The sequence below is a fragment of the Chionomys nivalis genome, chromosome 6, assembly GCF_950005125.1.
Source record: "Chionomys nivalis chromosome 6, mChiNiv1.1, whole genome shotgun sequence".
Taxonomy (NCBI): Eukaryota; Metazoa; Chordata; class Mammalia; order Rodentia; family Cricetidae; genus Chionomys; species Chionomys nivalis.
Window position 1 is genome coordinate 36,463,982 of NC_080091.1, and position 13,419 is coordinate 36,477,400.

The window sequence follows — 13,419 nt, forward strand, 5'->3', positions numbered from 1 at the left end:
TGCCTACGCAGGGACCCTCTGCTTCTTCGCAGACAGTTTCCCTTGCTGGAAAAGACGCAGTCTCCACTTCCGGTCTTGACTACTGGACTTTTTGGAGAGCTCCAAGTTCCCCTCCCATCCTGTGTTCCCTTTCTCCTTCTGCAGTTTCCCATGTCCCCTCAGCGTAGCTCTGCAGTCCTTTCAAACTCCACGCCCCCCTTTTCTATCCCGATGTCAGCGGTAGAGTTCCTTAAGCCCCTCTTGGGTGGCTACTCTAACTATCAGGGGAACTCTGCACCTCCAGCTAGGGGGTCCTCATTTATCCTCGGTAGCGTCCCTCATGCAACGTCATTCAGAATCCCTCCATGGGTGGTTGTGGTCTCTGTACTCCTCATCTCAAGGTCTTCTCTATTAGGGAACCTTGTGTCGCCTCTCATGAGGGGTCCTCTCGTACTAATCACTGCACAGTCTCCCATCGCTTCAACTCGCAAGCACCCTGCCCACCAGTTCTCAAGCCCTCTTCCTATTTCAGAGGCCCTCAAATTCTGAGCACACCAATAAGGGTCTTCCTACATGCACCTGGAGGTCTGCACTTGTCCGCTCCGGAAGTCCTTTACTCCTTGGTCTGACCTCGGGAGGCTTCGCTGACGATGAGACGATTCCCTTTAACTCCTGGGTCCCCCCCCCCGCCCCGCCCCTCTCACTGCGGCGAAGCCGGTCGGCCCGGGGCCGCGGGGGAGGAGGTGGAGAGGGCGGGGCCCTCCTCCCCAGCCCCCCACTGCCAAGGGGCCGGACGCGGCCACCGCGGATATAAAAGAGCCGGCGTCCTGGAGCTGCCGCAGTGCTACCCGCCCCGGCCCCTCGCTCCCGCTCTGCCGGCGGCCGCACCTGCTCCGGCCATGATGAGCTTCGGCGGCGCCGATGCGCTGCTGGGCGCCCCGTTCGCTCCGCTGCACGGAGGCGGCAGCCTGCACTACGCGTTGGGCCGCAAGGCGGGCACTGGCGGTCCGCGCTCCGCGGCCGGCTCCTCCAGCGGCTTCCACTCGTGGACGCGGACGTCTGTGAGCTCCGTGTCCGCCTCGCCCAGCCGCTTCCGCGGAGCCGGCGCCGCCTCGAGCACCGACTCCCTAGACACACTAAGCAACGGGCCGGAGGGCTGCGTGGTGGCGGCGACGGCGGCGCGCAGCGAAAAGGAACAGCTGCAGGCTCTGAACGACCGCTTCGCGGGCTACATCGACAAGGTGAGGCAGCTCGAGGCGCACAACCGCAGCCTGGAGGGCGAGGCGGCGGCGCTGCGACAGCAGCAAGCTGGCCGAGCCGCCATGGGCGAGCTGTACGAGCGCGAGGTGCGCGAGATGCGCGGCGCCGTGCTGCGCCTGGGGGCGGCGCGCGGGCAGCTGCGCCTGGAGCAGGAGCACCTGCTGGAGGACATCGCGCACGTGCGACAGCGGCTGGACGAAGAGGCCCGGCAGCGCGAGGAGGCGGAGGCGGCGGCGCGCGCCCTAGCGCGCTTCGCGCAGGAGGCGGAGGCGGCGCGCGTGGAGCTGCAGAAGAAGGCGCAGGCGCTGCAGGAGGAGTGCGGCTACCTGCGGCGCCACCACCAGGAGGAGGTGGGCGAGCTGCTCGGGCAGATCCAGGGCTGCGGTGCCGCGCAAGCGCAGGCGCACGCCGAGGCGCGCGACGCCCTCAAGTGCGACGTGACGTCGGCGCTGCGGGAGATCCGTGCGCAGCTCGAAGGCCATGCGGTGCAGAGCACGCTGCAGTCGGAGGAGTGGTTCCGAGGTGCGCGGACGCGTGGGTTGGGAGGGGGTCGCTCCCTCCCCCATACCCCCGGCTGGCCAGTGAGCAGCTGATGATGGTTCACCAAGGTGTCCTCCCTAAAGCTGCTGGACCCTCTGCAGAGTGCATATGCAGCCTCATAAAGTAGCAGTTTTACTCCGGCTCTCCCTTGGGGCGCCCCAACCTTGGATTTTCCTTTAGTTGACGACCCTCATAATATTTATATCTGTACTTAGACGTTGGGGCTAGCTAACCCCTCTGTTCCCCACACTATTAGACGGACCCCAGTTTCAGACCAGTCTCCCATTCAAACTGAAGAAGCCCCATTTAGACTTCCAGGGTATCCAGTACCGGCTTGTCCTGCCAACTCTGCCCACCCTTTCTCGCACCCTTCGCAGAGGGTGGCACAGGAGTATTCTGCTGACACGTGCCATGCTTCTTCCTACTACTCACTCAGTACATAACATAATGCCCCACTTTAGGAATCTTCTGTGTGAGATGAAAGGAGCCTTTCATTTTCACGCCCTTTCTAGCCAGTATGGAACCAGCACATGGACCGCATGATTGCAAGTGGCCGAGGCAGCCTCTATTATTAAATATACCCTTTCTCCTCTCAAAAGCTGGGACCTCCCATCTCCCTTTCTCACCCAACTTCCCAGGGATTCTGAACAGGCTAGGCTGCAGTAGTCCTGAATTACTGCCCAGTAGCTGCAAGGTGACCTTGACCAACATTGACCCTCTCTGGCTCTTGTTTCTTTGAGGACTGGGGCATGGAGTCACTGAGTTTCCTAGTCTTATATGCAGAATCCTCTTTGACATCGTCTCTATAACCCTGGGCAGGAGAGTGCAGAGCTGAGGTGCTTTCCAAGGCTGTCTGCCATCCATAGTAGCTGAGAATCCTCACTTGGGTGATTTTAAAGCTTGCTAACACCAGGGAAAGCCAGGAATACCAGGATTTAGATGCTTGGAATTCCCCTTTCCATGCCCCAAGCCTTTGCAGTGGCAGTGAACCATCCCTTCCCCCGTCCCTGCAGCAAGGTTCCTCCCAGAGGGGAACGCTTCTTTTAGGTTTGCCCTTCACCCAAGCAGAGCATCCGAGGATATATGTCTCCACTAGCTGGCCTCTTTCTTTCCACCAGGGTCAACCCTTGAATGTGGGATGTTCCCTTTCAGGAGATTAAGACCGATTTCAGATTTGCACTGAATGATCTGAGAACCAGGAGCGAGTTGGTGGCAGAGGCCATTGTATGGCTTCAATTGGCTCAGAAGCTGCTGTGCTAGAGAATGAAGTCAGATAGAGGAATGGGAAACGGATTGGTACACAGGCCTTGGGCTCCCCTGTGACCTTGGACTCTGCAATATCTGCGGGGAGTTACCATGACTACATTGTAACTGACCACTCCCACAGCTTTCATGTCCCGTGACTCAGGGATGCTAACTTCTTCCACAAGCCTGCATTAGGCTTCATGGCTAGGTTTCCCACCTGAACCCCTCAGTATGCCAGCCCTTTGTTAAGGAACTCTGCCAGGCCCTTCCTTTCTCCTGAGTTTAGGGAGAGCCAGTCTGTTTTTTTAAAACCAAATAGACTAAATTTGAATCCTGCCACTCGCTGGCTGGATGCCTTTGGACAAGAGCTTTTGGGCTGTCACAGGACGGGGTGGATTAACACCTTGGCACATCTTCAACCCATGCATGTCTCCTTCCAGATCTGGGCCCAACTTGGAACCCAAGTTCAGGTGTGCCTAACCCTGTGCCCTGGTTCCTCCCTTATTCAGTGAGGTTGGATCGACTGTCAGAGGCAGCCAAGGTGAATACAGATGCCATGCGCTCGGCACAGGAGGAGATAACAGAGTATCGGCGGCAGCTGCAAGCCAGGACCACAGAGTTGGAGGCGCTGAAAAGCACCAAGGAATCACTGGAAAGGCAGCGCTCTGAGCTAGAGGACCGTCATCAGGCAGACATCGCATCCTACCAGGTGAGCAGGAGGAGGGAATCACTTTCTTAGCGAAGGATCCTGGTCTCTGAGTCAGACATCGCAGTGTTGCAGACTGTGAAGATCACCAGTGCAGGGATATAGCTCAGTGGTAGAGGTCTTGCCTTCCCAGCATGCATGAGGTCCTGGGCTCCATCCTAGCACCTAATGAATAATTTACCTCTTAAATATGAATGCTCAGCCTAATCTTGGTAGAGAGGGTATTCTATTACTTGTCACCAGAGTCTGTGGCTGGAGGGACAGCCTTGGCAGATTTCTTTGATCAAAAACAACCTTGGGGAGAAAAGTGTCACTTTCTTAGGACTGGATAAATAAATAAACGTGATTACAGAAACATTGGGAACTGGAAAAACATAACAACGCAGGAGGCAAAAGGTAGTTGTAAAGGTTCACTTTACGCAGTGTTCCAGTGGGAAGAAGTTTCATCTTTATTCAGTATGCTTCTGGGGACCCTCTGCCTTGGCAGGTAATCAAAGAGCAGACACTTGCAGGCACTTTTGGAAAGAATAGAAAACAGAGTAGCTAAAACTGCTCTCTCCCCAGGGCCCTGTGTAGGATGCTACTCAAGTGTCCTACCACGGGGCTACACTTCAACCCTTCCATGGAGCATTGTCTTAAGACATCTGCAAAAGTTCACCCATCGTTTTACTTACTGAGTCAATGTCTGTGGTGTCTCATTCCAGGTCTTTCCTCAGGCTGAGATTTCTGATCTAGATTTATTTTTCATGTCTGTACATGAGCAGCTTACAGTTTTGACAGGGTGGGGCTTTGTCCCCAGCCAGGTGGCTGAGCAGCGTGGCCCCAGCTTACCTGGAACTGAGGGCCAAGTACCAGCTGGCAGATGACTTGCCTGATCTGTTATCCCCAGGATGCTATTCAGCAGCTGGATAATGAGCTGAGAAACACCAAGTGGGAGATGGCGGCGCAGCTCCGAGAGTACCAGGACCTGCTCAATGTCAAGATGGCCCTGGATATCGAGATTGCTGCCTACAGGTGAGATGGCCCAGGAGCCTTGAGACCATATAGAGCCCCATGTTCTCAGAGCCTTGAGACAGTATAGAACCCTGTGTTCTCAGAGCCTTGAGACAGTATAGAGCCCCATGTTCTCAGAGCCTTGAGACAGTATAGAGCCCTGTGTTCTCAGAGCCTTGAGTAATATAGAGCCCTATGTTTTCAGAGCCTTGAGCTATATAGAGCCCGTGTTCTCAGAGCCTTGAGACAATGTAGAACCCTGAAAATTGTCCCCAACAATGCATGCAGACATGTACCCACACCCACACATACACATAATAAAATTTTAAAAATGTTTTAAAATCCTTATCATGTTGGGCAGTGGTGGTACACGTCTTTAATCCCAGTACTCTGGAGACAGAGGCAGCTGGAGCTCTGTGAGTTTGAGGCCAGCCTGGTCTACAAAGCAGGTTCCAGGACAGCCAGATTGTTATGTAGAGAAACCTTGTATCTTAAAATTTGCCATTTAAGTATTTTAAATCAACAGTTTAGGATGTGAAGAGCATTTGCGTAATCCCCATCCATTCAGAGCTATCTCACCATCCCAGATTCAAACTGCACACCCTTACGAGACGCCTTGTTGTCCCTGCCCTCAGCCCCTCACAGCTATTCTACTTCCAAAGAGGCAGGACTCTTGAAGCTTATTTTCTTTTAATTACATTTTATTTATTTATTTGTATATGTGTGTGTGCCAGCATGCACACACATATGGAGGTTTGAGGGTGTGTGTGTGTGTGTGTGTGTGTGGAGAAGACAGTTTGGGGAGTTGTTTTTTTTTTGTTTGTTTTGTTTTGTTTTGTTTTGTTTTGCTTCCACCATGTGGGTCCTGAATATCAAATTTCCCAAGTCCTTGGGCTCCATGGTAGGTGTGCTTACCCACTGAGCTATCTCATTGGCTCAAGAGTGACTTGTTTTCTTTCTGACTGTGACTTACAGTTTAAAGTCTTTATCTACCCCAAACCCAGCTAGTCAGAGACTTGCTTTAGAGGAAAAGAGGTGTTTAGCTAGTCAGGAACCATTATAAGCCCACCTTAGCTCACCAGGCCTTTATTCCTTGCAAGGATAGGCGGAGATGACAGGAACAGCATGCATACCATGGACTGTTGGGAGGCTCAGCCAGTCCTGTTCATAGGGAAATCCGGCTGACACAGGTTCTCCTGGGCACAGTGCTTACTGAATGGCAGCCATGAGAAGAGCAGTGCCCAAAGATGAGCCCTCCCAGTCTAGCAGGGCTGACAACATGAAGGCCTCTTCTGGTTGGTGACCCTTGACTGCCTACCTCCTTGCTCTGGTCTAATCTGCTACTCAGTACAGTGCACTAACCAGGAATCAGAGTGATCTCTGAGTTAGAAAGACAGGCCGGGGCTCTGCCCCAGGCTGCTGGATTGAGATCTGTAGTTTACCAAGAGCCGGAGTAATGCCAGCTGTTCCACTTGGAAAACACTGTTCTTCCCAAGCAGGCCCTCCGCCAAGCCTTTGGCAGTCATCATGTCACAGAAACAGCCTTCTGAGTAGGGACTCTGGAGTCTCTACCAGTGAGGAGAGCGAGCCCTTAGGGCCTTGGGTAAGGTCACCACCTAGTGAGTAGCTAAGTGAAAGGACAGATCCCAGAGAACGGCTGTAAGAGGTGATGGGACAATTCGAATCGGCAATACTCCCAAACCTCAAACTAAATTTATAAGTATGGGCTTACTTGTTCCCAGCTTTTTTTCTTTCAGCCATGGGAGGGATTTATTTTTCATCTTAGGGTCTGTGTGTACAGTGTGCGCATGCAGTGTACCTGCACAGCGTGTGATCAGTGTGCGCATGCCGTGTACCTGCACAGTGTGTGATCAGTGTGTGCATGCCGTGTGCCTGCACAGTGTGCACAGTGTGCGCATGCAGTGTACCTACACAGTGTGTGATCAGTGTGCGCATGCCATGTACCTGCAGTGTGCATGCAGTGTGCGCATGCCGTGTACCTGCACAGTGTGCGCGCAGTGTGTGCATGCCATGTGCCTGCACAGTGTGCACAGTGTGTGCATGCAGTGTACCTGCACAGTGTGTGCGCAGTGTGTGCGCAGTGTGTGTGCAGTGTGCACGTAGAGGTTTTGCACAACTTCCAGTCGCCCCAGTAGTCACATCTCTTTTTCCAAACCCGGGACCTCATACACACTGGACCAGCAATGTACCACTGAGCCATAACCCCAAACCCTCCAACTTTCTCTTAAATTAGGTTTTAGTTAAGAGACAGTTGTCAATGTAGGAGTTTTCTACTGAGGACATTCTTTAGGGAGACATTTCCTCCCATAAAGGTCAGGCTCTGTGGGTGGCCACGGGAACGTTCTCCATTCTGACAGTGCTTCCTGCTGAGCCTGTGACCTGGTGGAGAGTGTTCTTAACATGGCTCAGTCCTCAGCACCAGAGAAAAACAGGAGAGCAATGGGGAGGAGAGAGGAAGGAAAGAAGAAAAAAAGGGGGATGAAAATGAAATTCCTGCCATTCATTCATATCCTTCATTCACCAAACCCTGTCATTGAATGCAATGGGACTTCCAAAAAAGCCAAGAAAGATTGCAAACCTGCAGGTCTGCTCTGAGTTAATGGTGTTTCTCATTACCCATTCCACAGAAAGCTTCTGGAAGGCGAAGAGTGTCGGATTGGCTTTGGTCCAAGTCCCTTCTCTCTTACCGAGGCACTCCCGAAAATTCCCTCCACATCCACTCACATAAAGGTCAAAAGTGAAGAGATGATAAAAGTGGTAGAAAAGTCAGAGAAGGAAACAGTGATTGTGGAGGAGCAGACAGAAGAGATCCAGCTGACTGAAGAAGTGACAGAAGAAGAGGAAAAAGAGGCCAAAGAGGAGGAAGAAGGTGAAGAAGAGACAGAAGGAGGAGGAGAAGAAGTAACATCTCCCCCTGCAGAAGAGGCCGCATCTCCAGAAAAGGAAACCAAGCCTCCTGTGAAGGAAGATGCCAAGTCACCAGCTGAGGCCAAGTCACCAACCGAGACCAAGTCACCAGCTGAGGTAAAATCTCCAGCTGAGGCCAAGTCACCAACCGAGACCAAGTCACCAGCTGAGGTAAAATCTCCAGCTGCAGCCAAGTCACCAACTGAGGCCAAGTCCCCAGCTGCAGCCAAGTCACCAACTGAGGCTAAGTCACCAGCTGAGGTAAAATCTCCAGCTGAGGCCAAGTCACCAGCTGAGGCCAAGTCACCAGCTGAGGTAAAATCTCCAGCTGAGGCCAAGTCACCAGCTGAGGTAAAATCTCCAGCTGCAGCCAAGTCACCATCTGAGGTAAAATCTCCAGCTGAAGCCAAGTCACCAGCTGAGGTAAAATCTCCGGCTGAGGCCAAGTCACCAGCTGAGGTAAAATCTCCTGCTGAAGTTAAATCTCCAGAGAAGGTCAAGACCCCTGTGAAGGAAGGTGCAACATCCCCAGCTGAGGAGTCCAAGTCTCCTGTAAAGGAAGGAGTGAAGTCCCCAGCTGAAGTAAAATCTCCAGAGAAGGCCAAGTCCCCAGTCAAGGAAGAAGCAACATCTCCAGCTCAAGCCAAGTCCCCAGAGAAGGAAGAGGCAAAATCACCAGCAGTGGTCAAGTCTCCTGAGAAGGCCAAGTCCCCTGTGAAGGAAGAGGTCAAGCCTCCAGTTGAGGTGAAATCCCCTGAGAAGGCTAAGAGCCCAGTGAAGGAGGAATTGAAGTCTCCTGAGAAGGCCAAGACTCTTGATGTGAAATCTCCAGAAGCCAAGACTCCGGGGAAGGAGGAAGTAAAGTACCCTGCAGACACCAAATCTCCCCAGCAGGCCAAAAGTCCTGCCAAGGAGGAGGTCAAGTCCCCAGAGAAAGTCAAGTCCCCTGAGAAGGAAGATGCCAAGGCTCCTGAGAAGGAAGCTCCCAAGAAGGAAGAGGTGAAGTCTCCTGTGAAGGAGGAGGTGAAAGCCAAAGAACCCTCAAAGAAAGTGGAGGAAGAGAAGACCCCTGCTACACCAAAAACGGAGGAGAAGGCGGTCAAGAAAGATGAACCACCCAAGAAGGAGCCACCAAAGCCCAAGGTGGAGGAGAAGGCTGCTACAGTGGAAGCCAAGAAGGAAGAGTCTGGAGAGAAGAAAAAAGCAGCGACCCCAGAAAAGGAGACTCCTGCCAAGACAGAGGTGAAGGAAGAGAAGACAGAGATGCCCAAGGCAGAAGCAGATGACACCAAGGCCAAAGAACTCAGCAAACCCGCAGAGAAGGAAAAGCCACAGAAAGAAGAGATGCCGGCAGCACCAGAGAAGAAAGACAGCAAGGAAGAGAAGGCCACGGAGTCCAAGAAGCCCGAGGAGAAGCCCAAGACAGAGGCCAAGGCCAAGGAGGAAGACAAGAGCCTTTCCAAAGAGCCTGGCAAACCCAAGACGGAAAAGGCAGAAAAATCCTCTAGCACAGACCAAAAAGATAGCCAGCCCCCAGAGAAGGCCACAGAGGACAAGGCTACCAAGGGGGAGAAGTAGGCTGACACAGGAACACCAGAACAGCCAAAGAAACTCAGGAGGGTCCCGGTACTTAAGGGTCAGTGCAATAAGTTTTATTTCTTCCTTTCCTCTCTGTAAGAAGCAGCAGTGTTTAGATGATGGGCTTGCCCTCACCAAACAGGAATTTCTAGTAGGATTAAGTTAGCAAGAGAAGATACCCTGAACCCCGACCCCCCACATCCCAAGCCCACCTCAGGTGATGGACAATTATGATAGCTTATTGTAGCCGAACGTGATGTATGCTGAATGCTACATGAAAACCACTTGACTAAAAACTGCCCCCTCCTTTCCAAATAAGTGCATTTACTTCCTGTATGTACAATGACAGATGGCCGCAATAATGAATGAGCAGTTAGAAATGCATTATGCTTGAAATGTAACCTATTCCCAAATGCCTTCTTGTTTTCCAAAGGAGTGGTCAGGCCCTTCCCCAGCACTCTCCTAGAAGAGCTGCAGCAGGTGAAGCAGGGCACTGGCCACAGAACCATGCCAGGGCGTACTTTCCACTGAGTCCACTTTCAATTGCTTCTGTGCAATAAAACCAAGTGCTTCTAAAATAAAATTGTGGCTGTTCTTATTTGTTGTCTTCCCCTGGGAAGGCTGGGGACAGGGACGGGAGGTCTGGATGTTACACCAGGTCTGTGCTGTTGGCCTGAAGCATCATTCCTGCATATGGTTCATGGATCACCCTCATCAGCATCACCTGGGAGCCGCAGACTCCTGACTGCTCACTGTTGATGTCACAATCTGAGAGGGAGGCATAGGGAAAATCCACACTTTGCCCAACCCCAGTTTACCCTATGTACATGGATGCTGGGATGCCTGGGAACAGTGAGCCTCAGGAGGATGCTGAATGGTTCATGGACCATAAGAAGTACCTTATATAAGAGGCCACACATGGCTAACTCATCTGTGGTGAAGACGACAGCAATCACCTAATTTACACCCAATGTGCTTCTCTGGGCATGGATTTTACCTTTCTCGCTCCCAACTCCCACCCCTTTTATAGTTTTATTTGCGACAGTGTCTTGCTTAAATGCCCAGGGTTATCTGGAACTTGTCTTCCTCTCTCTACCTCCCAAATGTCTGGGGTTGCCTGAATCTACCACTATACCTGGCTCTGAAAGCTACAGTCCTGCAGGTTTCTATGGCGCCCTCACTGTTGAATCCTTGGTAGGACTGGCATGACCCCTTATTCTGCTTGCTCAACACCTCTCCCAGGAATTGTTTCTCTGTTCCTCACCTTTCCCCCACCCCCACTAGATGGCTCTCGGCTATAACGTTTCTTATTTCCTTCCTCTGGTCACTCTGAGGATTGACCCAGAATAGCCAATGAACCTCTTTTCTGGGATTTTAAACTTGGTCATGAGATGTGAGTCAGGAGCTGTAGGCAGTCATGTTTCCAGAGCTACGGTAAGATAGTCTGAGGTGAAATGAACAAGATACTTATGGTGGATTTCCTAATGATCCAATCCACAGCTTGTGGCCATTCCTTGAAGTGATAAATCCCCTTCTTTACCAGCTCTCTTTGGCTAAAGACACCGCTTTACAGAGGGCTCTGAGTAACAGTGACTAAAGCAGGAGTCGCTATGATCAAGAATAAATGGTGATACTGCAGGGAAGGAGCGTGCCCCACCCTCACCACACCCCAGAGTTCTGGTTCACACTCCAGGCTAGGATCCACATGTCATCTTCGGCACCCACCTCCATCTGTCACAAAGATTGAATTATTAAAAGAATGCCAAGGGCGATCACCTGTAGATAAAAATATTTTTTGACACAGTCTCATGTATCCCAGGGTTACTTTTAACTTGTTATGTTCCTGGATGACCCTGAATTTCTGCTTCCACCTTCTGAGGGCTAGGATTATAGGCATGCACCTTGGTCCCTGGCAAATAACCACTTATCAGCATGGTCAAGGATTCTGACAACTGAACATTAATTTTCTGAGCTATCTGCTCTGGAGAAATCAGACATCCATAGGCCCTAGCACATAGCCACATCTGCACATAAAGTGGAGATCTGAAAGGCAAAAGAAATAAAATCAGTACTAACAGTCCTTGCCTCAGCCTTCTGAATACCATTATTACAGGCATATACCATCTCGCCTGGCTCTCCCCCATGTAGCTTGCCTAAAAATGTCAGTCATCTGAATACTCCAGATTTTCTTATGACAAATATGAAGAGTAGCCATGATATTGAATACATTATCTGTAGTCTGTGTGGGCATCACTCTTTTGAGATAGGGTCTTGTGTAGTCCAGGCTAGCTTCTAATTCACTATGTAGAGAATGACATGGAACCCAAGGGCTGGGGTTCTCTGTGTGTACCACCACCCCTGGTTTATGTAGTCCCAAGGATCAAATCCAGAGTGTGTGCTCTCTACCAATGGAGCTATATCCTTAGTCCCATTTTCAGGGTCAATAAATGATGGAGAAACAGTGAGGTGGGACCCCAAAGCTATTTGGCTGGTTTGTGGATTAAAAGAATTAGTGATTAACTGTTGAGTCACCAATAATACATTGGTGTTGTATTAAGTAAGGATTAAAAAGGATTTTGCCTTGGGAAGCACCTGTAAGGAAGAAAGCTTGCTGCCTGCCCAGACTAGACATATCCTGTTGACCTTGTTGTGGCCCAGCCTAGAAGACTTACCCTGTTGACTTTGCTGTGGCCCAGGCCCCCATCTTCCAGTATATCTTTCCAATTGTGTCCCTCATCATCTTCTCATTTTCTCAGTTCTAGTTCTCTAGTCTCTGTGTTTGCACCCTTCTGATAGCATCAGCCCACCCAGGTAAACCAGGATAATCTCCACATCTTGAGACTCTTGCCCTCATCCATGCAAAGTCTCTTGTGCCATATGCCCTTGTACTCTGTAAAGATTTGTCACTTGTACTGGTTTAATAAAATGCTGATTGGCCAGTAGCCAGGCAGGAAGTATAGGTGGGATGACCAGAACAGGAGAATTCTGGGAAAAGGAAAGGCTCAGTCTGCAGTTGTCACCCAGACACAGAGGAAGCAAGATGAGACTGCCTCACCAACTTACTTTTGGTTATGGTGTTTCATCACAGCAATGGGAACCCTAAGACAGATGGGCTGAGGGGTATGCTCAGTGCCTAGTAAGCATGACACTCTATTAATGGATCCCTGGCACTGCAATAAATAAAAGGCAAGGAACATGAATGGAGTTTCCTGGTGCAAAGCAAGCAGGCAAGGGCTGCAGCTTGGGGTGTGCCCCAGCTCAGAAACTGCAGAGATTATGGGCAGTTCTAGCAGAAACAGCTGCGAGGTTCTTGCCTTATATAGAAGGCTCCACTAAACATTGTGAAGAGGCTGATTGTCAAGTCTGTTTTGATACCTTTCTTTGTAAGACCAAGAGATTCCTTTGCTCTGCTGGCTCTTGCTAGGGACAAGCTGTAACCAGCAAGCAGAGCCCCTCCCAGCACTCTCAACCCAGTCAGTCCCTGCTTCTCTAGAGGTGAGCTTTTGTGCTGAGTCAGTTTGGCTATCTTCCAGACAAGACCAAAGTGGTGGCTGCAATGCAGGGGCCATTAAAGGAACTAATTTTAGGCCCTGTTTTAATCTTATTCAGCACAGACAGTTAGACACAGGCCTAAAAGTAGCCAGACCAAGAAGATGCCAGCAGGGACAAAGTCCCAGGCAAATAGGTCAGGAAGAAAAGCACCCAGAAGCTCAGCTGCGTAAGACAGCAGAGAAGGAGCTGTTTAGAAAACTGGCTCTCCTGTGTTTATGTTGCCAAGAAAAATGAGGGAAGAGAAGGGACAAAAGTACAACGCCTTCACAGAAAGGCTACAGCAAAATGCATTTCGGGAGCTTGTTAAAAATGTATTTCCTTGGTCCATCTTAGGCCAGCTGAATCACTTGGGAAAAAGTGCTTTTTAGATCAGCTTGTAGATAGGCACGTCTGTGTAGATGAGGGCCTCTGGCTGAAGCGTGCCTTCCTCTGGTAGTCAAGAGAATGGGGGCAGTGTGCAGTGGCGAGGTGTTGATGCTGGACATTTAAGGCTACCCTAAGGAATGAAGAACATGACAGGTTTTGGAGTCTCTCGGCTTGTCTTAATTTTATGTTTTTATTTAAGTGTGTGTAGGGTGGTGGTGGTGTGTGCATCAGTGCTGCTGCCTGCGGAGGCAGACACACTGGATCCCTTGAAG

General features: G+C 51.0%; 2 protein-coding genes across 3 annotated transcripts in view; one reads left to right on the forward strand and one right to left on the reverse strand.

Annotated features, from left to right (window-relative positions):
* The window catches only part of Ap1b1 (adaptor related protein complex 1 subunit beta 1), a 104,798-nt gene extending 103,790 nt beyond the window's left edge, over positions 1 to 1,008 (reverse strand). The window contains exon 1 of the mRNA XM_057773114.1: positions 868 to 1,008. The gene's annotated coding sequence lies outside the window, so the exon portion shown is untranslated. The remainder of the gene's footprint in view (positions 1 to 867) is intronic.
* On the forward strand, positions 782 to 9,801 carry Nefh (neurofilament heavy chain). 2 transcript variants are annotated; one of them, XM_057773112.1, is made up of 5 exons: positions 782 to 1,761; positions 3,534 to 3,733; positions 4,620 to 4,744; positions 7,372 to 7,714; positions 7,931 to 9,801. In XM_057773112.1, exons 1-5 carry the CDS (start codon positions 879 to 881, stop codon positions 9,227 to 9,229), a joined length of 2,850 nt encoding a protein of 949 aa, XP_057629095.1. In that variant the 5' UTR covers positions 782 to 878; the 3' UTR covers positions 9,230 to 9,801. The 2 variants fall into 2 exon arrangements, with proteins under 2 accessions (XP_057629095.1, XP_057629094.1); XM_057773111.1 differs by having other exon boundaries at positions 7,372 to 9,801.
* Positions 9,802 to 13,419: the final 3,618 nt, after the last annotated feature.